This window comes from Apiospora marii, assembly GCF_038362585.1.
Source record: "Apiospora marii strain CBS 49790 chromosome Unknown utg000003l_segment0_segment0, whole genome shotgun sequence".
NCBI classification, from domain to species: domain Eukaryota; kingdom Fungi; phylum Ascomycota; class Sordariomycetes; order Amphisphaeriales; family Apiosporaceae; genus Apiospora; species Apiospora marii.
The window spans coordinates 3,843,256-3,870,020 of record NW_027117374.1 but is presented as its reverse complement, the minus strand read 5'-3'; the positions used below and the strand labels follow the sequence as shown (position 1 = coordinate 3,870,020).

Here is a 26,765-nt window from a genome sequence, read left to right as displayed (position 1 = left end):
CACTGTTTGCAAATGCAGATGTGTAAAGTAAATAGGTAACGTAAGTCGTAGCATGTCATTGGCCCATATCATCATCAAGTCAGCCTTGGTAGCATTGTACAGTATTCTCAATATCATGCAGCGGCGGCATCGTCATACTTGACAACAAAGGGCACCGTCTCCACCACGTCCCAGTCCTCCTCCCTCCCCTCACCGCCAAACACCCGCAGCGCGCTCGCCACCAGCCGGTAGGTCCCCGCAGGCAGGACGGTCCCATCCGCCAGCATGCCCTGGAAGAAGGAGCGCTGCTCGTCCCTGGAGACGTACGCCTGGGGGTAGCCGGCGAGGGCGCCGAGGCACGGGCGACCCGTGGGCGTCTTCTTGTTGTTTCTGCTGTTTCCTTCTTCTTCTTCTTCTTCTTCTTCTTCTTCTTCTTCTTCTTCTTCTTTTTTTCGTACATAGTTGCCGCTGCTGTTTGAAGAAACCACGACGACGTCGACGTGCAGGGCCCGGGTGCCCAGAACAGGCTGCAACAGCATGTTGGGCGTCTTGCCTATGTCTGGGATGTGCACGGGGTCCTTGTTGGGGTTGTTGAGAAACGGCAGGTCGGCCGGGTCCGGTGGCGGCAACGTGTAGACGCGGTCGGCCTCGGCGGGCGACCCGTAGTCTGCCAGGAAGCTCGAACGCGCTTGGAGGATGGGCACGGAGCGCATGGAGCCGGCGACGCCGAGGTAGGGGATCACGAGGTGCTCGTCGTCGCGCGTGCTGTTGACGCTGATATACCCGCTGTACACGGGTAGCAGCGTCGCGTTGAGGTTGCCGCCACTGGGGGCCGTGAACGTGACTGTGACGTTGGCCGAGCCGCCGGCGGGGACGACGACCGAGTCCGCGTCGAAGCGCAGCTCGGCCCACACGTCGACGGTGGGGTTGGGATAGCCGGCCTTGACGGGCGAGGCGTTGCCCGGGACGAGGGTGTACATGGTTGGGGTCTTCATGTGGCCGAGCACGTACGTCGCATCCTGGGCCCCCGTGTTCTCAATGGAGAAGGTGTGCACGCCGGCAAAGTGCTCCGTGTCGTTCAAACTCAGGCTTTTCACGCCCACGACCGTCTTGGCAAAGGCTGCGTCGTAGGCCTGGATCATACCGGCGCCCTGCTGCGAGACGGGGGCTTGTGTGCCTGGGTAGGTCTTGGTGCCGTCGAACCAGATTTGGGGCTCGGCCGTGGCCGAGATTAGGCGCTTGATGAGGCTGGGATCATCCATGGAGCCGCGGGCCTCGCCGATGAGCGCGAGGACGCCGGCCACCAAGGGGCAAGCTAACCCAGGGAAATGTCAGTTAACTGAATGGCACTAGCAGGAAGGTTATGGATATCTGCTTACCCATAGAAGTGCCCGTCATGACGCGATATCCACCAAGGGGCAAGGGGTAAGTCGACAGGATCTTACCGCCGGGAGCCGTCAGGTCAGGCTTGGGAAGAAGCTCCCAGGTCGGACCCCAGCTGGAGAAGTCGCCCGTGTAGCCACCAGTGATATGGTCTTCGAGTTCCATCAAGGTGGTGGCCGGCGCGTCAGGGCCCGGGACCGTCACCGTCACGTCCATCCCTTTGTTCATGGCATCGACCCACAGGGCTCCTTGGAACGGCGCCACACTGATGACTCCCTTGATGCCGTCGACGTAAATATACTGCTCCTCAAACGTCACGTTGCTCTGGACAATGTACGCCATGTACTTGCCCCCCTTGGCGGCTATGTTCTCCCCCTGATCGATGGGGTAGCACCGTGTCTTCTGAGAGTTGGGTACACGCAGTAGCACCAGCTTGTCCGCCAAGTCAGGGGTATCATCGGGCAGTGGGCTGCAGGCGTCTTCGGTGGTAGAATCAAGATCGTTGCCCATAGCGGCCCAGAGGGACAGCTTCGTCTCCTGAGGGAAAGCAGGCGTGCCGGCCAGAAAGCCAAAGCGGCTGGTGGCAGTGGCATTGCCATTCACAGCAGCCGTACCGCCATCCACGGGTTTTTGCGAAAGCGAGTACTCGCCCTCCGTGACAAAGACGGGGAACACGGCGTTCTGCACTGCCCCCACGCCCGCGACGCCACGGGCACCAGCCGGTGTCGAGGCCTCGAAAATGCCCGCGCCTCCGTCGTTGCCGGCGGCAATCACCACGGGCACGCCGGCGGCGGCGATGCGCGAGGACACCTGACCCCAGGCGTCGTCCGACCAACCGTTGAGCAGGCCGTCCGAGCACGAGATGATGTCGTTGCCGTCCTCGAAGGCCTTGAGGAATGCCGCGATCAGGACGTCAGTCGTGGCCTTGGCCGAGCAGCCCCATGCGCGGTAGGCGGCCAACTTGACACCCGGGGCCGCGCCGGTAAAGCCATACTCGTTACCCTGCAGCTGGGCGGCAATGATCCCCGCCACGTGAGTACCGTGCCCGACGCAGTTGTCATAAGGATCCGGATCCGGCGTTGGCATTTCTGGAGGGTTGTAGTTGTCACCGACAAGGTCCCAGCCTGTCTCAACCAGGCAGGCTGGGCCAAAGCAGCCGCCCAGGGCCGGGTGATGATAGTCAATACCGCTGTCGACAATAGCAATGCGAAAGCCTTTGCCCGTGATTCCCTGTGCATGCAGCTTGTCTATCTGGGTCATGAGGTGTGGCGAGAAAGTATCGGTAGTCTCATTGGCCATATCCCGTCGATGGATGCTGCGGGTGCCGGAGGAAGCGGGCTTCGGCATGTCGTGGGGGGCTGGCTTGCCTATATTGAGACTGACGGTGCGTATTGGCCAGACGGCCTTCACTTGGGCCTTGGTCTTCATGGAGGCAAACAGCCTAGCGTGGTCATGACTGGAGGCATTGCGCACCTGGAACGAAGCGCCGTGGAAGAGGGCGGAGCTGGTCAGATGCATCCGATGCTCGGCCTCAATGCCATGGTCGCGCGCGAGCTGGGTGTAGAAAGCGTCAGGGCTCTCGTTGGAATCAAGCTCGACGATGTAGGCGCCCGGGACCCAATTCGACTGGTCTTCGGGCTGCTGTTGCTGCTGGGCAGTGACGGTGGTCGCGACCCCAAACAGGGCAGCGCAGACGGTGCTGGCAAACTTCATCTCGGCCGCTGAATATCTCCTGCACGAAAACGAGTGACAGATGCTCGAGGCATACTGGCGATAACGCTCCGGGAATGGCAGGCTTATATACTTAACATAGTCTTCGTCGCATGGCTGGCGCGCATCGTTCGGTTGTGAACAGGCATGGTGTGGAGTTGGGAATACGAGCTCCCCGCCGATCCAAGTGGAGGGTGTGGAGAGGCGGGAGTGAACGGGCGACTTGCTCACTCGGACATGCTTCCGAACATGGCTTATCAGTTACCAACTACTTCACGTGAACTAATAATAACTTTTTCTACGCCTGACACCACGCCATGCCTGACCAAACATTGCAATGCATGCTGGGAAGAGCGGCCTGGTATACGAGGTTCCTGGCAAGGGCGGGCAAAGTCGTGAGAACTGACGTCCCGTCATCGAGGCAAACCTCAATCCCACTGTCATTGCATCTAGGTGAGGCCCTCTATCGCAGTTGGTAGTTGGGGTGGTGAAGTTAGCATGGCAACATAGGCCCGAGAGCTTCGTGGCCGGGGGACGCATATGGCAATCTACTATCTGCATGGCCCGTTCCGATTCCAAGGAAGGCGGGCGAGGGCCAACCAATTTAGTCTTCTATACTACTCCTTTGTCAGAATGGGTGGGATCTTGTCAACCCGCCGTCTGGTTCTTTGCTTAACGGAATGTCTTTGTCGCCAGCCTGTTTGACGGATTCATCCAGACAAAACAAAGCATTTCAAAACAACCATGCCAGTGACGGCACCCAATGCAAACGAATATATCTCACGGAAATTCAGTGCGCCATCTCATCAACTCCATGCTGAATGTGTCAATCACAGCGACCTACCACATGACAGTCTCGCCAGGTCTATTCAATTTACACCCAGATGACGATCAGGCTGTATCTGATAGGCAGATTGCCCTTCTGCTTTTAGAAAAGAAAATCGAGAGATACACATTCAAGCAAATAGACTACTGCGAGCTTGATATATACCAACGCCATCGTACATCGGCGCACGCCCTCGCTTGAACACACACAGACACAAACATTTGCCCCTTAGAGAGCCACAGACAAACAAGGAGGCCGCCCGGCCATTCCCAATTTCCACCACCGTCAAAAAAACAAAACAGAAGAAGGCAAAGAGTAAGGGCAACATGGACATGCTATGGAGCGGCTTCCGGCGCTCCCCCAACAGGGGCGACATGTCGCTTTTCAGGAGGCTGTCGCCGCGGCTGCTGGAGCTGGCCAAGCGCATGTACGGCGAGGAGCGGGTGGGCCAGGTGCGGTTCGGGCGGATCAAGGAGACGGCGTACATCGTGGTGATACTGGTCAAGGAGCCGGTGGGCGCCGAGGGCCCCGCGTCGGACGCCATCACGGAGCTCAACGCGCGCTTCTACGAGGTGCTCAAGGACGGCCAGGCGGGCGAGGCCGAGGCGATCGCGCAGTGCTACCAGCGCCGCCGCCGCTACCGCCTCCACCAACGGGCGCTGAGACGAGGGGCGAGGCCAGAAGACGAAGAAGAAGAGGAGCAAACAGAAGAGGTGGCGGAGGAGGACGAGGAGGACCAAGACGAGGATGAAGACGAAACGTACGATCGCTATATGGAACAGCAGCAGCTGGGGAAGAGCTTGGTGGATCTGTTTGAGGTTCAGGTCCATCACCCCATTAGTGGGAGGCTGCTTGTTGGTCCCATTGAGAAGCAGAAGAGCTTTAGGGGGTCCTAGAAGGAGGAGACAGCTCTAAGAGGAGAGGGTGTGTTGGATCTATAGGAAGGAAACCTGGGTTGTAGGGGAAAGAAGGCAGTGACCATCGAACATGCAAAGTGACTGATATCTACAAAATGCATAGACTTGGCCATACCATTACACACATTCAAATTGGCCAACTACCATGAAAAATAATCTTCAGCAACCTTGGTCCAAGTCCAAGCTGTTCAACGTGTCCTTCTCCCCTAGATGTCCTTATACATTATAAGTTCATGGTTGTATAGTTGACGAAATTCGTTCCGTCATAATAGGAGTAATCGATATGGTCGCTACTCTTGACATTGGCCATTCTGACCAAATCGTACTATCTTGGCCATCGGCAGCAGAGCTGCTCAAGTATAGAATCGAAATCGCTTCCCCTAGGCTGTGACCTCAAGTGTCGACCCGAAGACACTAAAATGGATCTCACATAGAACGTTAGAGAAGACAGTGAGAGGAAAGTCGACCCGCTCTTGCCATTTGATAGCGCACTGATGCAGCGAAGCATGTTGTAGGTTGGCGACCCTGAGGCATTGTTGGTTGTATATAGAGCGTCATCTCGATCCAATGGGTTCTCGAACAGAGCGATACCACTGGACGATACTGCCTCCACACGTAGTTGGTGTGGAGATCGTTGGAGAGGGCGCTAGGCTTGTGGCCTTGCCTTCGGCGTGGACTGTTTACCAACCACGACCTCGGAGGCTGTCTAAGCAGAGCGGCCACTAGGTTGCTGAGTGGTAAAAGAGTGCCTAGATACCTCTCTGGCTGCGTCTGTGCGTCGATATAACTAGACAATAGCGGCGATTATGTCTATGCTAGGTGCTCAGTGCCAAAAGCCAAGAAGGACCTATGCGTACTAGGGACGACTTGTAGATCTTATTCTGGTATGAGCACCCAGCCTTTCCCAAAGGGACAGCATACGTCCATGCAAAAGCAAAAGTGAGGCGAAGCTATTGAGTAGCGACGCCCGAGTGGTTCACGGGCTCTGGCCCCCAAGAGATACAGGTGCCACTTGGCATGGGCCGCGATATGGTCCCTTACCTTTGCCATGTATCGTTTCGATATGAGTGATGAGCCAACACATGACCGTAATGAACTATCATTTTCGAAATGCGTGAAGGCCAACCCCAAACCACTCCAAGGGTGCATCTGGGGGCCGAGAGGCAGGCGAGGCAGGGATGTACATGCTCGATGATTCCACTAAGTAGGGGGGGCGGTACGATCAGCCCCCCTTGACGGCGTTTCATTGCTCCGCTGACAAACCAACACGGAGTCAACCAACAGCTGAGAGCTCCCTCATGGCTTGGTAGATTCTGAAGCAAACATGATATGGCTCAAGCTGTAAGGGAAAAGTGCTGTGGCAAACCATCACATGTAGGTGTAAAGGGGTAAAAGGGTTTGAGACACCCGGGCTCATATTCATGAGCCACAACTATAATGGAGCAGCTGCATCAACATGCAGGCAGCCTTGTTGGGATGGCCCCCCTTCATCATATCTGCCGTTCGTCTGATTGATCAGGCATGGTAGCATGCTGAAGTGACACAAAGCTGGGTTGCAGTGTGCTTAGAGCACATACTCATGTTCCTGTATTCGGCATATAACTCACCATATTTGATGTATGGGTGTGTAGACGAAACGCACAGGAGCCCGTTTCCGGACCGCAGTAATACCTTACCATCTTCAACAACCAAAAAAAGACTGTCGGGATGGGCCGCCGAGGTGCTGCGTTATCGTGTCGGAGTAGATGCGCCCCAAATGCGATTTGTTGTCTGTTTTGCGCTAGGTACATTGCCGATATAGAAACTCGGGCTAGGAGCTTGCCGGCAGTTCCTGCAACGAGAGCTGTCCCACCGCTAGAGGGCTTCGAAGGATATGTCTGAGATGGGCAGTAGGAAAGTGCGTCTTCCAAAGGCGTACAAGAGACTAGCCGGCCTGCATTTGCTGAAGAATGTATGTGCTAATGCATAGGAGGACGGCATGCTGCAACAGTGGCCAATCATCACTAATACCCCTGGCCCTCTCACACCCTGACCTACAACGTGTCTCCCATACCCATTGGCTCTCAAATCTCAACAAGGTATGAAGCCCGACGAGTCCTACATGGAGCAGGTAACGGACAACTTGCAACCGAAGCGGTCAGAAATGGTTGGCCCACTAGGCCCCTATACTAGTATGCATCCGGCTAGCAACGGGGCCGGCTGTCACAAGGTCCTGAGCCCTCTGCCGCTCTCCACTTCTATTGAGGGTACTCGGATGCGACAGATTGACGTAGCCGACTTCGGGATGCCGATTTAGTGCTGACCTCCTGGGGCTCCTAGCCTTGTGATTGGATATCTCGAGTAAGATTCACTACCCTGGTCTGCATCTCGGAGGGACTGGGCTTGGCGTGGCAGTTCCACAGTCTCCGTGTGACTAGCTCTCCGTTGTCGGGAATGGCTCTTCACGTCGTCTTGGACCGGCCGTATCTCCCGATGTCGAGAATGCGCAAAGGTTACTACAGCCAGTTGGTGAGTAGGGTCTCCGCCACACCACCAAGGGCTCTGTCAGCTAAACAAATCATGCCAAGCAGGTGAGGTTTCGCCTGGGAGCGGATGCGTAACCTGCGTCACCCACCCTCCTTACTTTTCATGCCAAAGGTAACCCAAATCATTTCCCCGCAGAGTAGATAGGGTCATTGAAACATATGCTGGCCGACGATAAGGCTTTCATAGTAGATCATCCGGCATCCACACTAGAAAGCCTTCCCATTGATTGGAAGTCGAAGGAGGGGCGGAAGAGGGGGCTGTCGTGATACAGCTGTGAGCTAAGGCACAACAACTGTTGAGTAGAGAGGCGCTGTCTCGAGGCCTAGGACTACGCTGTACGAAGCCGATGTACCCGTACCCCATATTGACTGGAAACAAGCCAATGCATTATAAGTATCGCTCAGTCACCTCCCCGAGACAAGCAGTACTGTAGAAAGAAACCCCCAGATCAAGACAAGCAGACTAAACATGGATAACCACCATAACTCAGCTGTTCTTTATCGGAACCTGAACGCCCGATTCTTATCTCTTGCTAGAGCAAGGGGTATTTACCTCGAGCTGGAGAATGGTCTTTCAGTCATCGATGCCTCGGGTGGCGCTGCTGTTGCTTGTATAGGTCATGGCGACCAAAGGGTGCGAGATGCTATGGTGGAACAACTGGATAAGGTAGCATATTGCTCTACCTTGTTCTACACATCTGATGTGTGCGAGAAACTCTGCCAAGAACTCGTCAGTTCCACCAACGGGCAAATGTCTCGAGCGTACATTGTCAGCTCCGGTAAGCCCCATGATGGCAGTATAAAGGACGGAGCAGAAGCTACTGACGCACTTCCCAAAAGGATCCGAGGCTATGGAGGCTTCCATGAAGCTGGCACGGCAGTACTTTCTCGAGAAACCCAATCCCGAGCCCAAGAGGACAAAGTTCATTGCGCGAAATATGTCCTATCATGGCACAACATTAGGTTCCCTTTCAATGGGAGGACATGTCAGCCGGCGAGCGAAGTTCGAGCCGATGCTATTGAGCAACATCTCCAAAGTCTCACGCTGCTTTTCGTACCGGGATCAGGGACACACGGAGACTGACGAGTCTTACGTGGCAAGGCTTGCAGACGAGCTTGATAAAGAATTCCAGAGACTCGGCCCCGAAAGTGTTTGCGCGTTTGTAGCTGAGCCCGTTGTGGGTGCGGTAAGTCAGGACTTCAGGCTTCATGGTGACGGTGACTAAAAGTCGCAGGCCCTGGGCTGTGTCCCAGCTGTGCGAGGGTATTTCAAGGCCGTCCGTGCCGTTTGTGACAAGCATGGCGCGTTGCTGGTCCTAGACGAGGTGATGTGCGGGATGGGCCGTACGGGAACTTTGCAGTGAGTATACTTTTTCAGGCAATATCTAGACGGCAAAGACCCCTGTCAGATGACTGCCCAGCGTTGATCATAGTGTGCCGAGAGAGCACCATTACTGACCCATACATCTTGCAGTGCCTGGGAACAAGAGGATGTTGTTCCAGACATCCAAACTCTCGGGAAGTGCCTTGGAGGCGGATATCAGCCAATAGCTGGTGTCCTGGTTTCCCGTAAAGTTGTTGATATACTGGCGAATGGCAGTGGGTAAGTCAAAGTACCCATGCGTTTTGCTGCTTAACCAAGTTCTGATCGATGTCGTTCCCTTAGCTCTTTCGCACATGGCCACACTTATCAAGGGCACCCGATAGCTTGCGCTGCCGCAATCGAAGTACAGAGAATTATTCGAGACGAACAGCTGCTCGTAAATGTCCGCAGCATGGGCGAGCTGCTGTCTAAAGGACTGGCAGAGTCGCTTCAAGACCACCCCAATGTCGGGAGCATTCGGGGACGTGGGCTTTTTTGGGGTGTCGAGTTCGTCTCGAACAAAACCACCAAGGAGCCTTTTCCTGTCGCCGCAAACGTCGCCATGGGGTTGGCTGAGTTAGGTCTGACCAAGCCGTACAGAATTGCTGTTTATCCGGGTGCCGGGACCGTTGACGGCGTCAATGGAGATCATGTCATCATTTCGCCGCCGTACAACATTACCGCCGCCGAAGTTGAGGAAATCGTGAGAACCATGCGGCGACTCATTGACGATTTCTTCAGCGGCAAGGTGCAGGCATCACTGTAAGACCAGAATGGTGACGTTGTAGTATAGATCTTAACTCCGGACTCCACGATCGGCACGCAGTCTTGAAGTTGCCAGGACAACCATCACACTTCACATAGTCAATGGGCAGTCTTTTCTTGAATATCGCTGTACTGTAAAATGAAGCATTAGACTTGGAAGCCCGTGATTTGGCTGTACCTACTTTCGACGGCATACGTAAGGTGAGAAGGGACAGAAAGAAAGCGGTAGGGGGGTTGTTCAGTTGGCTTAGGCGGATAATTGGTGGGGCAAGATCCGTCATTCCGGGGGTGGGTTTGGTCCCCAGAACGCCTCCTTCTTTGGTTTACCTAGAATCAACCGTGATTAGTCCATGGCAATCCGAACAACAACCTCGACAACACGACGCCAGGATCGATCAGCCCCCTACCAGCACCGCCAATCCAAACATCCACCCCCACTGATCCGCCGACGCGATGGCGGTCGGGCTGGCCAACAGTCGTCATGGCGCCGATGAAGAAGCCCGCGCCGAAGTCGATGTCCTGAACTCGCGACTGGAGAAGACGGCGCAGCTGACCAAGAAGATACAATCATGCCTTGGGCGCCTCGAGGCCACCGGCAAGAGTGTACGCGAAGTATCGGGTCCGCTCAACGGCGAAACGAAGCGGCTACAAATCCTGGGCAACAGTGAGTAGTAGCTTCGCTTCCGAGCACCAAGCCACGCATCACCAATTGACCGATCGACTATAGATATCGAGTCCGTCATCTCCGCCATCGAGCGACTCCGACAACCGGCCGATTCCAAGAACGATGAAGAGGCCATCATCCGCCAAGGCCCCGATAAGGCTGGCCTGTCCAACTACCTGAATTCCATACAGCGGTTGAGCAAAGCCCTTGCCGAGATGCAAACCTCAAACCTGCGAGCGAACCAGCAGACAATAACTGAGCTCCAACGGCTGATCAAGAACGGAAACGCACAGCTCGAGAACTACTTCGATAAACTCCTTCGAGACGAGACCCCAGTATCACTTGAACCTCTGCATTACATCACCAAGAACCAACCATTCCCCGTCATATCGCAAGATAAAATCTCCCGCCTGAGTCTCGTCAACTCATACGTCGCCCGCAACGCGACGTCCGAAAACCCCTTGGTGAAAATATATGCTGAAGTCCGGGGACAGTATCTACAGCAAACTCTGCTCAACTTGGCATATGCCAGCGTGAATACGGCCAAGAAGAAGAGCGAGGCCATCTACAGATCCGGCACTAATGGTCTCGGCATGTATTCACAGGCTCTGGAGGGCATGATAGGTGCCGAGTACGAGAATATATGCAGCATCTTCTTACGACAAGATTGGGGTACAGTGCTGCAGTTGTCGAGCCAAATTCCGCTGTCTGAACTTGCCCGTACCCTTCGTGAGCTCAACAACCACATCAAGACGCACATGACTACGGATTGTTATCTCGCGTACGAGGTTACCGAAATCATGTCAAACCTGGCTTCCAACATCGAAGAGCGTACCGGAGAGCTTAAAGGGACTTTGGCGGCCGCACTGAAGCCTGTGCGGGAGACGGCCAAACTGTCGCTCCCAGAGCTCCTAGACGACACGAAGCGAAAAATCGGGGCCTTGCAGATTCTCCCATCCGATGGTGCACCAGTGCCCGTTGTTTCGGAAACAATGCAACGCTTACAGGCCATGGTGGAGTTCCTGCGGCCTCTATCCAGCATCATGATCTCGTTGGGTGACGGCGGCTGGAAGTCCATGGCTACTGCGAACCGTAGCACGGATGCCGTGCCGAGTCTCGCCTCGTTCGATATTACCGCCGATGGCAACGAGATCTTCGCGCACTACTGCACCGACACTATCGACGTATTGCTGTCAGCCCTGGAGCAAAAAGCTAAGATGCTGCTCAAAGGCAAATCGGTCATGGGTGTTTTCATCGCGAACTGCGCCACCATTGTTGAGCGAATGATTCGGGACTCTGGCTTGGCGCCCTTGCTGGATGGCAGACTCGGTGTGTTGGATACTTGGCGTAAGAAGGCTACTGCTTTGTACACCGATAATTGCAAAGAGCTGTCCTTGCATCTGTTTGACGTTATTCACACAAACAAGACACAAAGACCCCCTTCGGGCACATCGGAATCAACAGCGATCCTGAAGGGCCTCAGCAGCAAGGACAAAGACGCCATCAAGAGCAAATTTACGGCCTTCAACACAGGCTTCGATGACATGGTGGCCAGGCACAAGCAATACAGCATGGAACGCGAAGTTCGCCAGATGTTTGCCAGGGACGTGCAGCAGATGCTTGAGCCACTGTACAACCGTTTCTGGGACCGCTACCACGAGATCGACAAGGGCAAGGGCAAGTACGTCAAGTATGATAGGTCATCCATTGCGGCGGTATTCCTTACCCTGTACTAAGCTGAGCCGAGGCTTGGACTCGCGTGGCACGCATAGCCTTGATGGCACTAATAACGTGTATCTACGCCCGTTCGAGTATAGCTAGCAATGCGGATAGTCTGGCACCCGCACAGACGCACAGATCACATCTTGTGGGTGCTCGTCCATGGATAGGGCCATCATATCATACTTGTTGATCCCAGTGATTACAGATGGCTCGGCGGGCCGGCATTCGGCAGATGGCGAGAGCTAATACAAACTCAACCTCAAGACGACGGCAATTTGAGTGCAGAGGAGTGAGATAGCGGTGTAAGATCAAAAAGCTTTGTTTCGCCATTCACCATGCTTTGGTAAACAACTCCCACCGAATGATGATCGAACGAGACAGGGAGGCAGATGGAATTTTTGTAAGCAAGATACCCTTGTGGGCAGGTTCAGGCGTTATGGGATATTGGGGATTGGTTCCATGCACGTTGCCTATGTTTATGCCAGCCCTTATAGCAAACCCGTACAGCATTATTAATAACTAGATTCGATTCGAACAAGCTGCTTGCCAGACTACCTACAGCCCATCCCTTGGATAGAAGTATTACCCCATGCGGCCATAAGTTTACACCTTCAGCAGTGCGATTTGGACTATTGCTGCAAGCAGGTCAGGTTGTCCCTCCCCTCTTGGCCTCTCCACATTCCTACCTAATCTGGAGAGGTGCATTGCACTCGTTGAGTTGGTGAATAGTCTGCAAGGGTCTTGCCTATCCCACGCAGCAGATTACCATTTCCCACCATCTTGTGTGCTGGACCAAAGGGGGATGCATGAGGAGACGAAAACTCTGCTCTGCGCCCGGAAACAGTGGTGCACCCCGTGTTTATGTCCGTCGACCTGCATCTGAGATGAATAAAGATGCCCCCCTTCTCCCCCCTGGTCCCTTGATGTGAGAAAACCCCATCTGGCATTGCTCATACAGGCGGGCTGGGACGGCAGCAATATTTTCAAAAATTTCACGTGTGATTGGTCGGTATGTGGTCGGTTGAAATAACCTGATCTGCTGATCGCCTAGGCAAAAGAGACGTTGGCGTGGGTTCAACAGCCTCCAGGGCTGCTGCTAAACCAACCCCAAGAGCCTCATTCATACAGGGGTGGTACACCGAGCGAGGTACGACCCGCTAACCATCTTTTGCATACTCGATTTGTAATGTCAGAAATCATTTGGGCAGAATTTGCGAAGGATAAGGCGAAGGTGAAGAAGAAGGAGAAGTTGGACAGCCAAAAAGGGGTAGATGCGTTAGGGGGGCCGGCCGTATTGAGGGGCGGGCTTGTCTTATGCCGCTGTTCTCTGGAACACGGCTAGAACAAACTCTCTATACGTGTTCCGCAGCAAGACGATGGACCATCTACCTAGTATGCGTATGCTGTATGAGTACTCCCTTTGGGCTAGCGAATGCAGATGAATACCCTGTCAGACCACTCCGAGCCCTAGTTGCCTGCCGCGAAACCAATCGAGCACCCCAGAGCTATAGGTAAGTCGCATGGGGGCTGTCGTAGAGGTTACAGTCGAGGTTGAATAATGGCCTGTCCGCGACCGGCTCCATACGGCATGGCGTAGAAAAGATTTGCGCGTCGGGTGACACGGGTGCATGGTGAGCACACAGCAGAAGCATTCCTTTCCTTAGAAGGACAGCCTGCATGATCGACTGTTGAGCAGGAGCTGCCAGAAGTTACGAAGAGGCTGTTATGTAGTTGGACTGAATCCATGATAAGTAAAAGTTCGCAAAATGTGACAGTGACAAGGATGGAGGGGAAATATGGAGAGATATCAGGAATACGACCACGCCCCCTGCCTTCTTGCCTTCTGAATACTACCTAAATGACCCCCACCAATACAAGGCCAAAGGGAAACCCGGGTGGCTAACCGTACGCGAAAGACCTTTGATAGGTTCTAGAGGACTGACGGCATCTTAGGTAATTACCAACCCATGTAGACCCTTGTATACTACGACGCCCTGCACAGCACAGACTGCCAATCCCGTTATAACCACTGTCAGCCCGCATTGCAGCATCGCAGTAGAGCCTGCATTGCAGCAACTCGTCGGAGTACTTTCCAGCTTCACGCAACGAGGTGATTAGGTGGCAAGACGATGTCGACAGGCAAGGTCCTTTTCACGCACACGTGGGGACAGTCACAGAGCGGGCAGCCTTCAGGGGCATTACAGAAACGGAAAAGTCTGCATTCTTGGCATGCTATGAAGTTAGTTGTCTATGATTCGCGATGGTTCCCATCAGTACACGTACGAGAACAAAGTACATCAAACTGTCCGAGTAAGAGCATCGCAACAAACACACCCATGGTAATAACGCGGGCTGCTTAACGACGATGTGAAGACCGATTGTGGTGCAATTGTGGGCTGACTGCCACTTTGTCGTCCCTGTATGATGAATGTATATACCACCGAATTGCTTGCTGACATGCATGCGTAGCAACTAGGCAGCGAGATAACAACTGGAAGCGGCCAGGTACATAGGCAAGAGGAGGAAGAGGCTGATGAGGCCACACCCGCCTCATAAGCGGGTTGGCTGACACGCTGAAAATTGTTCCAGACATGCTCGACGGTGACGATTATGATGACGACGACGACGACGATGATGATGATGATGATGATGATGATGTTGCGGGAAATGCTATGACTTACGCATCGGCGACCAGGTAGGAAGTGGGAATAGCGTCTGTGTATCTGCGTATGCAATGGGATTTCTACTGTACTACTTACATACCTGCTCACTCCTGGGCTTACCTACCCAGGTTCCTGTTTTTCTCGTTTCGAGGCTTGGCGCTGAAGGATGGATTGATGGACAGTGCATGTTCGCGTATCAGAAATCCTCAATATGGATGTACTACCTGTCGTAAATTTCTACCTGTCTTTGAAAGTGCGGGATCTCAACATGGGTATCAGTAGAACAGGGCAATATGGTCCGAGGGAAATGAGTTTTATTGATCCAAAGTAAGCCCATACATGGATCAAATGCAACCCGGCACAAAAATGAGAAGACGTCGTCGGACGTGGTGCAGGCTAAATGGTGATTGGCTACTCAGCATCTATCTCGACCATGCAAGACGTAACAGATGATGCTGGATTATCTGAAAGCACTTCCGTGTACTCCAAGAACGAGGAAGGTTGAGTATGGGAGTGTTTGGTATACATCTCAGTTTCTTGAATTCGGTACATAGCAAACAAACTACATACAATAGTCTATCCAGATGGCCCCTTACGAGGTCCATGAGAACAGAAGGGCGAGTCTTTGCCTAGATAATCCATGATCACTAAGCCAATTGATCTCCAGACTGATCCCCGCCTGCCTCCAAAAGAGGTCAGGTAGATAGGTACAAGACCCATTTCGTCAAACTGCGAAGGGACCATGTGCCCTCAGGGTAGGTGGGGGTCATGCAGATAGCGAAGGTTGCAGAAGATGGAAAAGAATGATGGAATAAACTCCCAAAAGCGCCCGACCATGTATCCTTGCTGGTATCAAAAATGCTGTTCCTGACGCTGATTTCCCTAGAAAATGATAAAACTCCGAACATCCGAACCAACTCCCGTGAGTTGTCCATGCCAGTGCAGCGAGCGTAAATTCGTAGTTCGCCTTTTTATGACGAGAAAGTACAAGATGGTGTATGAGTACATGATGCTTTGCGGGGGGGGTGTCTCTCTGAGCGATGTGATGAGGGGTCCGCCCTGGGTGTGTGTGAGGGTGATGACAGAAATGAAGAACCGCCTTGTCGGGCGTCCGGACTGGTAGAGTACAGGTGTAATGACGCAGGCAGAGCTCCCCGACATGTACACGCCCACGCAGCGCGGGGGGACACACGTATATCGGGCAACATTGTCAGCCTCGCATTGCGGGGGCCTTGCAGGTAAAAGAAGGATCCAAAGCCAACGCCCTAGACGGGCGAGAGTAAGAGGAAGAGAGCACCGCCTGAGCCTATGGGACTCGAGCCATGCGGCTGTGTGAAGGATGTTCAAGCCATCCGGCTGCTTGTTGAAGGTGGTGAGCAGGGTGGCGTCGGCAATGATGAACAGTGATGTCGAGGCGCCGTCTATGGTGAGGTTCTAGAGCTGCCTCGTGGCTTGCCAGGCGCTTCAGGCGTGCTCTAGTTGGGGCACCGGTGGCAGGAAGAGCTTGCACCGCAGTAGTCGTGAGTGCCAAAGTCGACTGCCTTGCAACAGAAGGTGCAGCAGTGGTTGACCAGGGGTTGATGCTCTTTGACGGCCATCTTTATGATATCGTTGTGGTTGTTGCTGCTGTATAAGTGATATACTCTTGTGTGTAAGTGTGTTGCAAGAGCCAATGTGGGGCAAGGGTAGAGATGCCGGGAATAGTCTTCGTTAGATAGAGATGGATAGACAAGTATGTATGTTATTTTGTGTGGCTTCTGTATTGGCTAGGGGTTTGGAGAGAATGGAAGCAGGATGCTGATGGTATTGCGGATGCGGTTTTTGAGCCGGCGGGAACGGGATGTGGTGAAGGGGATGGCCAAGGTTTAAATAAGAATCGAGGGTATGCTGAGCTGTCACGGTTGCTCGACTGGTGACGATCACCTCCTTGGGAAAAACAAGCCCTTGGATGGGACCAACTTTATGTGACGGATTCAGTTGCTGGCCCATGTGCCCTGGGAAAGGCGCCATGCCCTGTAGCCCCAGCCCGGGCCAGGGGGGTGATGGAATTTTCAGAAAAACAACCCCCGCTGTAGATAAAATTGTCCGGAAGAAAAGTCAAAAGATAGTGGCCCAATCTCCTCGATCAAATGCATACTTACTTACTACATGCTTCTACGTACATACACCACGCCAGTTGATGCAGAGCGGTGTGGCACCTACGGTCACGAGGATAGCGAGGTGAAAGTAGGAACTGCCAATCAACATGCCCTCTGTGCCTTGAGATATGAGACTTGGTGATCCGGCTGCTGGCTCTCTCGACTGTCAAGTCACTGATCACTTTGCTACCTACCTACCTACCTTATTGACAAGCAACGAGCCACCGCGTTTTCTCAATTGGTCCGATATCAAATACATCAATGCATAGTTGAGTACTTCTCACATGTACCGACCCAGCCTAGCATGGGTCCTGGTAGCCCAGTGGTAGTGGAGGACATTGATACATCGGGGTGAGGAGACTTCTCGAGAGATATCCATCGATGATTGCCGCAGGTAGGTACAATCGACCGTCCGTGGCATGTTGGAGGATCTTCTACATACAGTAATGAAACTGCTTGGCTTTCCAAACGCAACCTCGCTGGTCGGCGCCGGTTGTAACATATGCGCAAGGTACATAACTTACTATGCATCAAACCTGCATCACGCACCAACAGGAAGTGTACCTATCTGTCACTCCTGGGACGCCTGATTGAGTTGAGCCTCCAGGCTACGCGACGCTACCCAAAACCCGAGGCGCCCACAAGGCAAACCCCTCACTCTGGGCCTCTGTTTCGGTCAGAGAGGGAGAGCGCAAATGCAAGCGGCAAACAGATGTGTGTGTGTGTGTGTGTGTGTGTTCCTGGATGAGGACCGGCCAGTCTACCTACATTGTTGGTCCTGAGTCACACAATGCAGCCAACAACACCAGCGACAGAGCGACAGCCGGGTTTGTCGGCAAAAGCTGGCCGTCATGTGGACTGTTGGATGGCTTTTTGTTTTCCCCTTCTCTCCTTCAAAAGCGGTGTGTCGAGTGAGCACAGCCAGTTTCCATGTTATGAGGCCACCCGGCGCTTGTTACATGATGACTACACTTTGCGCGGGATTGATTGATGAGTGGTGGTGATGCATCAGACAGCGCTGTCGAATCAATCCTTAGATGTCTGAATGCCCGGGATCGTTTCGGGCCCCACGTCCATGGTCGACACACCACACACGTGGGCAGAGAACGAACCTCCTCCTACGGAGTACTACATACATACTTCTTTAGGTACTTGGCTGCTTGCATGGCCCTGTCAGCAGTACCTCGCATACCCAGTTAATGGAAGAATATTCGAATATTCCACCATGCTTCTCTCGGGTGCATCGGCATTCTGCAACACCGCGGTGCTCAACTGTGGTCTCACCCACCGGTGACCCTGCTTCAACGGTCTGGGGGATTGCTTAAAACGCAAGTTATGCTGCCCATCAATGTAGTGTGATTGGTCTGTTCCATTGTCCAATCACCATTCTGCCCCTTGCAAAAGATCGCCATGTCTCTGCGAAGCAAGGTTGACCCTGCCAACAGCGGACGAGAAGCGACAATTCTTGTTAGGCTATTTACAACGAGGCACTGCGAGTAAGGGGGGTGGACTACGACTGACAGCGGATGCACTTCCACCAGCCTCAACAGCACCTTACAGCAATGAATGGTACGGCCACGGAAGCGTAAAACACACGAGCCTTCGAATACCCTCAGAATGCGCTCAGAGTGAGGCCACCTTGCATTGCAAAGCCTGCCGTATAATAAGTGAGTTACTACATAATCGACTGGGCGGAGAATACGACATGGAGATGTACGATCAATGGCACAGGCGTTAAAGCAGAGCGCATTGCATACTGGTGTGATAGGTGCTAGTCCAGCATATCACAAATCTCCGTCCGTCACGACCAAATCTCTCGAACCATATGGGGCTCCTGCAAGAGCGGCAGGGCCGAAGACAGATTTTTCTTTCTTCCTCCCCTCCCTCTCTTGGCCCGAAGATTCAATCGTGCGCACCCAATGAACTGCATACATAGTCGGGCATCATTTGGCGCTCTCGACAGGCCAGAAGCCCCATCCCTCCAGCTAATCCTCGGTTGAGCCCCTGTCTGTCCGCAATGTGCCGTAAGCCTACGATGTTGTCTCTCCTCTCCCTAGTTACAACAACGTCATAATATGTGGTGCGCCGGCCGGCCCACTAGCAGCCCAGATGGCTTTGCTGTGTTGTTTACCAAGGGCATGGTTCTCACATTTCGTCTCGGGCATGGTATTGCTGGGGACAATAGCCAAGTAATTTGTGATCAGCGACAAAAACTTGCTGGATGCCGACAGGATCGATCGCACAATTTCGACATGAAACACTGAAAAAAAGGTTATCGCAAGCGCATCTAAGTGCGCATTGGCCAGGGATGCATACACTTTGCTGTACAGAATCTGCAGTAAATCTGCACGTCTTATCGTGCTTCCTGTATGGAATTGTTCGTAACCCGATCTCCTTGCATGGGCATCTGGATAGTGCAGAGCAACATTTGCCCAAGAGAGTGCGACCTGTATTGGGTGGTTCTAAGTGTAAGGAAGTAGGGTTGAGACAGTTAACCCTCTGTTCAGCCGTCCCTACAGCTAAAGACGTCCTTATACCTTAAAATCTCTTTATCCTTTTAATATTTATATAAATAATAAATTTTAAGCCGAAAAACCTTAAATATTATATTTAAAGATATATTCTTTTTATAATATTTTCTTATAAATAATATATAATATAATTTTATATAATAATTATTAAATATATTTTTATATAATTCTTTATAAATAAAACGGGTATTATAAATATATAATAGAACGAATAAATAAATTAAATAATATATATTATTATTAATTTTAAATATATAAACTTATTTTTATATAATAATATTATTTCGAGATTTATATTATAATTAGAAAAAAAGAAAATTTAATTTATTTATTTTATATTTAAATTTTTCCGATAAAAAACGATTAAATATAAAATTATTTTTTATAAATTAAACTTTTTTAAATAAAAATTAATCTCCATTTTTATTTATATTAATTTTATATTAATAAATCCTTATTTAAATATATATAATTAATATATATTTTAAAATATAATATAAAAATATAAAAAATATATTTATATTAATAATATCGAATTCTTTTTATAATTAAAGTTAAAAAGGTAATTATTATTATTATTAAAATTATTAAATATTATTTAACGTTTAATTTTAAAAAGTTTTTTAATAATTTAGCGGAAATATAAATTAAAATTATTAAATAAGTATATTATTATTTAATATTAATATTAATATTCTTTAAAATCTTAATTTTTAATTATATTTATAATTTTAATTTAAATAAAATCCTTAAAATATAATATTAAATATATCGATAATATTTAATTATATTTAAAATTATTACGTTTATTATTATTATTATTATTATTATTATACTTATTATTATATTTATTAATATTATTATTATAAATATTATTATTATTTTAAAAAAAAATAAATAAAAATTAATAATATAAAAAAAAAGGAAAATTATAATAATATAAATAAAATTTATAATAGAAATTTTAAACTTATTAAATTTATTTTTTAATCCGGCGGTTTTTAAAAAAATATATATTAATATAACTTTAATATAAAAATATTTTTAAAAAAAAGGGGTAATTTACGGGACCGTTTTATCTTTTATTACCGTTACCATTATTTCGTTATTTATTACCGCTATTACCCTTACTTATAAATTAATTTTTAATATTTTATAAAATATTTTATTAACCTTTAATAAATATTATAATATATATATATATTATATAAATAAAATATAATTATTTATAATTATTTATAAATTAAATATTTTATTATATTTTAAATTAATATTATATTAAAATTAAAATTAATAAAAATATTTTATAATTTATATTTAATTTATAATTAATAATATAAATAATTAATAATAATTATTAAATATAAATTAGAATTATATAATAAAAAATTATATTTAATAAAGAATTAAAAAAATAAGGTATATAATTATATAAATTTTAATTTAAAGGGATTATTAATAAATCGAAAATAAGTAAAAAAAGGAATGGAATAAAATAAATTAAAAACGAAAGAATTATTAATATTTAAAAGTAATTAGATCGTATAAAAAAAGATAAAATAATTATTTAAAATTAAAAGATTTAAAAAAACAGCTTAAAAATTATAAATATAAGAATATAAATTAATTATAAATTAAAGTATTATTAATTATATAAAAATATATAAAAAAGATTTAAGTATAATAATATATTTAAAAAGTTAATATATATAATATTAAAATATATTAATAATAAAATAATAAATAATATATTTAAAAAAAAAAGAATTAAAAATTAAAAAAATAATATATATATTAAGAAAACTATATTATAAATATAAATAGGTATAGAAAAGAATTATAATAAAAAATAGTATATTTATAAATAAAATATTAAAAGGATAAAAAGAAAAAAAAAAAAGAATTTAAAATTTATAAAGTTTTTAAATATATATATTAATTTATTTATATTATTTAAACTATTTAACTTAATTTATTAAAACTTAAAAAAAATATATCTTTTTTTTTTTATATAATTATTATTTTATTATAATTTAAAATTTATTATATAAATTAATATAATATTAGTATATAATATATTTATTTATATAAATATAAATAGATTAAAAAAAATATATATTATAAGGATAATTACAAATATAATTATAAATATAAAAAAATAAATAATATTTATAAAATATATATAATTATAATTATATTATAAATTATTTATAAATAAGTATAAAAAATCGATTACGGGTTTTCGAAAACTATAATTATATATATATAAAAGTATAAAGAATATTAATTATTATTTAATTAAAGAAATTAATTATTTAATATTATTATATTTTAAAAACTAAATATAAAAAAAAACGTTTATTTTTAATAAAAAACCTTCCGATATAATTTAAATTAAAATTTAATAAACTTTTATATTTAATAAAATAATTTCTAAAATTTATATTAAATATTTTATTAATATATATTAAAAATATAAAAATTATAATTATAAAAAATAATTATAATTTATTTAATAAGGAAATATTATTAAAAGATTTAATATTTATTAGTTTAGAATAGTAAATAATATATATTTATATTTAAGTATATATAGATATTTTAATAGATTATTTACTTATTTTATATAATATTTTAAAGTTTAAAAGATTTTAACTATATTATTTTATATTATATTTAAAAACTTTTTATAATATTAAATAAAATAATTAAACTATTTTAAAATTCGGAACCGATATTTAATATTTATAGCTTTTTTTAAAATAGTAATATTACTTTATATTATAAAAGGGAATTAATTTAAGGATTTAATTTTATTTAAATAATATATTAGGAATAGTAACTTTTTATTTATTATTAAATTTATAAATAATTTAATTTATAATTATAAATAAACTTAAAGCTATAAATTATTAAAATTAATAATATATAGAATTAATATATTTTAATATATATAATTATATAAATACTTTATATTAATTTATAAAAAAGGAATAAAGATTATATATCGTTAATTAAAATAAAGATATTATTTTAAATTTAAAAATATAAAGTAAATATTAATAAAAATTTTAATATATATTTATTATTCTCTTTTCTTTTTATTAAAACTTAATTAAAATTATAAAACATAAATTTAATTAAAAAATTAAAAAAGTTTTTATAACGGAAAGTTTAATAATATTTTTATTTAAAAACTTTTATAATATTATTTTAATTTTATTATTAATTAAATTTATTAAGATAATATTAAATCGATTAATTTTATTATATAAAATATAAAGAATTTATAAATAATTTATATTTATTTAAATATAATCGATTTTTATAAATTAATATTAAGTTATATTTAAACTTATTTTATTAAGGGGTAAATTAATCGAGGTTAATATAAGACGTTATTAAATTTAATAAAATTTTAATATAATTTTAAAAATAAAAATTAAATAAATATAACTTTATTAATTATTTAATATAATATAATTTATATATATATATAATAACCTTTAATATATAAATATATAAAATATAGTCCGTATTATATGTTAATAAGGTTAAGTTCGATTTTAATTATATTAAAAGACTGTATATTTCCTCCTTTTATTTTTCCTTTATTAAAAAACTTATTATATTAATTAGGGATAAAAGGTTACTTATTAAAGAAAAAATATTCCTATTAGATATTTATTAAAAATTAATAAGATTAATTAAAGCTTAATTAATATATAAAATATAAATAAATAATATAAGATTTATTTTAATTTATTTATTTATTTTTTTAATATTATATTAAATTTTATATATATAAAAGAAGTAAATATAAAAAAATATAAATAGTTTTATTATAAAAAGCCGAAATAATTAATATATTAATTCTATTTAATATTTATAAAAAATTTTAAATAATATATTATTATTAAAAATATATTAAATTAATTAAGTATATAAATAATATTAATAAATTTCATATACTATATATTCCGATTATTTTATTAAATAATTAATTTAAACTATATTAAATTAAATTTAAAAAAAATATATTATTTTAAAATAAAAGATTAATAAAATTTAATATTTTAAATATAAAAATATTAAAAATATAAATTTTAATTTATATTTAAAAAGTATTAAATAAAAATAATAAAGTAAAAATTAAATTTAATATTAATTTATTAAGGTATACCTTTTTTTAAATTATTTATTTTATTACTTATATAATCTTTTTTTTTTTATAAATATATAACTTTATATATAAAATTAATAGGGGGGGGGGGGGAATAAAATATATAATAAAAGTCTACCCATTAATATAAATACCTTTTTTAAAAATAATATAGAAAAAAACAAAGGATTTTAATAAATTAAATAAATTAAAAAGAATTATAGAAATTAAAAAAGTAAAACGGGATATATAGGAGAAACTTATTTAAAAAAAAATATTGCCGATTTATATATATTATAAAAACTTATATATATTATTTATATAAGAAATTTATTTAAGTAATATTAATTTAATATATTTTAAATTATATTATTAATATTATAAAAATATATTTTATATATTATAATATTTTCGATTTTAAATAAAATAAAGAAAATAGCGGAAAATATTAAAAAAAATAATAAAAAAAAAAAAAAAAGTAATAAAAAGAGTAATTATAAATATCGAAATAAATAATATAAAGCTTAATAACTATTTAAATAAAATTTATATTATTAATAATAATAATAATTATATAAATATCGATATTAATAAAAATATAAATAAAACACTTAATACTTAAAATATTATTAATATTTTTATAAAGAATTAATTTAATATTATTATTAAAATTACGGGGTATATTAATAAAAAATCTAAAGATTTTATTAAAAATAAAATATACCGTTTTCTAAATATTAATAAGGTATTATATCCGACTTAAGCCGATACGTTTTTAAATTTAATCCTTAATAAATTAAATAACGAAATTTATAAATTTATTAATAAATATAAAATCCTTACTAAATTTATAACCTTAATAAACCTCTTAACGTTTTTAAATAACCCTGATAAAATTAATTAAAATAGTTATAATTTCGATATTAATACCATTTTTAAGAAATACCTAAAAAAGTTTAATAATTTAAAAAAAAGCTTATTAAATAACGGTTACTTTAATATTACCAGTCTTATTAAACCGTTTAATATACTAATAATTCTATTAACGAATATATATAACTAACTATTTAATAACATTAGAAACCCACGGTTCAGATTTACTTTAAACCGAACTAACCCTAACTTAAAAACGGCAATTAAAAAATTTAATATTAATCTTAAAATCTATACCTAAAATCAATTATTTATTTATAAAGGCAGGTATAATAAATAATTTAATATAATCGAAAATATTTCAATATTCCTCTAATTATTATACGCTTTAAATTAAGAATTAAATAATTATTCTAACTTTATTAATTTATATAATAATAATTATTTTAACGATTAATAATAATTAATTAACTTAGAAAGTTATAAAATATAAAAAATTAAATTTAAATAAAACTTTAAACTTTATAACTAATCTTTTAAATTAATTTTAATTAAAATTAATATTAACGGCTTAATTAAATAAATCGTCCTATTTAATTACTATTTAAAAACATTTATATATAATAATTCCTAAAAAATTATAATTTAATACGATTTACAGCGTAATATTATATTAAAACTCCTCGATTTTAACATCGCTAATATATTATATTACTCGCGGCTTATATATTATATAAACTTAAAATTAAAGTAGAAAAAAAGCGGATAAATATTAATTTATATAATTAAAAAATAAAAAAAAATAATAATAAATTATTATTAAAAGCTAAAATCTAGGCTATCTATTAAATATAATTTAACAACCTTAAAAATATAATTAAATTCGAAATACTTTTAATAAATAAAATAAACCTAGCTTTTTATATTCTATACATATTTTATAAAAAAGCTATAAAAATATAAAACTTTAAAACTTAATAAAATTCTATCGGTTACTAAAAAATATTATAAAGCTATATAAAAAACCTTATAAAAAATATAAAAACGCAGAACTTTAAAACCTAACAGGATTTCACCGGCTATTAAAAAATATTATAAAACTATATAAAAAGCTTTATAAAAAATATAAAAATATAGAATTTTAAAGTTTAAAAAGATTTTATTAATTATTAAAAATTATTATAAAACCTTAATAAAAGTTATATAAAAAGTATAAAAATATAAAGTTTTAAAACTTAAAAGGATTTTATTAGTTATTAAAAATCGTTATAAATCGATATAAAAGGTTGTATAAAAAGCGCCGAAATATAAAACTTTAAAACTTAAAAAGGTTTCGTTAATTACTAAAAATAATTATAAAGTTATATAAAAAATTATATAAAAAATATAAAAATAAAGATTCGGAAAATAAAAGAATCGTAACTAAATAAACGAATCGTTTTATTAAAAATTAAGTAAATTAAGAAATTTATTATTTTAAAATTAAATAATAATAACTTTAATATAATTAAATTATAAATTTAATTAAATAATATTAATAAAAAATAAATTATATTATTATAAAATACTTTAATTAAATATATAATATAATATAATAAAAAAAAATTAAATAAATTTCGTTTTAAAAATAACGGGAATTTTAAAAATAACGATTTCTTTTATAAAATAAAAAACTATTTTATTATTATTAAAAATATTTAATTATTAATAAAATTTAAAAATAAAAAAAAGTTATAAAATTATAAAAAAAAGTTAAATTATTTTTTATTTTAATTATTAAAATTTTAATAAGTATATTTTTTATTTATAATATTTTTTAATATATTTTCCGTCGGGTATTTAATATATTTTTTACCGGGTATAATATTTAATATATTTTTTATTAAATATATATTTTATCGAATATATTTTTTACCCGTAACGTTTTTTAATATACTTTTTACCGGGTATTTAATATACTTTTCGTCGGGTATAATTCGTTAATAAATTTTTTATTAATAAATTTTTTTTTTTTTTATCGCTTTCCCGGGGTTCGTTTTTAAGGGCGAAAAAGAAAGCACGTCTCCCGATATATATCTAAGAATAATTATCATCAATACGCCGCCCATTCGACGTTGAAATCGAATACCTACCACACGGGTAGCCACCGCAGGACGGTCCCGAGGAGGTGGGCTCAGCAGAACAGGGACCAGAACAGGGACAGATAAACACTTTTAATTACTGGGAGCAGACCGGAGAGAACGACAAGCAGTCATCGGCCCCATCGCGCACTTTTCCGAGCAGCGTTCATCCTGGCCTCGCGCCGCCCGATGTTTCAAAACAAGTGTAAATAGTGGCACGGCGTGTTCTTCGCGTCTTCTAGTGCCTTATACGGGCATCCACGTAGTAAGTTCCAGCTGCCAGCCTTCTTCCAGGGGACCGACCACCAAGAGTCTGATGGATTCTCAGGCAGCCGCATCTTTTTGGAAGTGTTTGCTCTACGACGTACTGTTGGCGGTACTAATTATAGGCACTGAAAAGCGCTATCGGTCGACTTTTGTGCTA

General features: G+C 42.0%; 3 protein-coding genes across 3 annotated transcripts; 2 read left to right on the top strand and 1 right to left on the bottom strand.

The window, feature by feature from the left end:
• Window positions 1–113: 113 nt before the first annotated feature.
• Window positions 114–3,075, bottom strand: PG985_004757 (subtilisin-like serine protease-like protein; the record flags this gene model as incomplete). The annotated part of the gene is made up of 2 exons (XM_066824526.1): window positions 114–1,294; window positions 1,359–3,075. 2 exons carry the CDS (start codon window positions 3,073–3,075, stop codon window positions 114–116), a joined length of 2,898 nt encoding a protein of 965 aa, XP_066687686.1.
• A 1,149-nt stretch (window positions 3,076–4,224) lies between these two features.
• PG985_004756 (uncharacterized protein) lies at window positions 4,225–4,794 on the top strand (the record flags this gene model as incomplete). Its single annotated transcript, XM_066824525.1, has 1 exon — window positions 4,225–4,794. The coding sequence occupies one exon, from the start codon at window positions 4,225–4,227 to the stop codon at window positions 4,792–4,794; it is 570 nt and encodes a 189-aa protein (XP_066687685.1).
• A 3,015-nt stretch (window positions 4,795–7,809) lies between these two features.
• PG985_004755 (exocyst complex protein exo70 protein) lies at window positions 7,810–11,868 on the top strand (the record flags this gene model as incomplete). Its single annotated transcript, XM_066824524.1, has 8 exons — window positions 7,810–8,119; window positions 8,181–8,527; window positions 8,576–8,684; window positions 8,844–8,943; window positions 9,007–9,451; window positions 9,879–9,927; window positions 9,965–10,132; window positions 10,196–11,868. 8 exons carry the CDS (start codon window positions 7,810–7,812, stop codon window positions 11,866–11,868), a joined length of 3,201 nt encoding a protein of 1,066 aa, XP_066687684.1.
• Window positions 11,869–26,765: the final 14,897 nt, after the last annotated feature.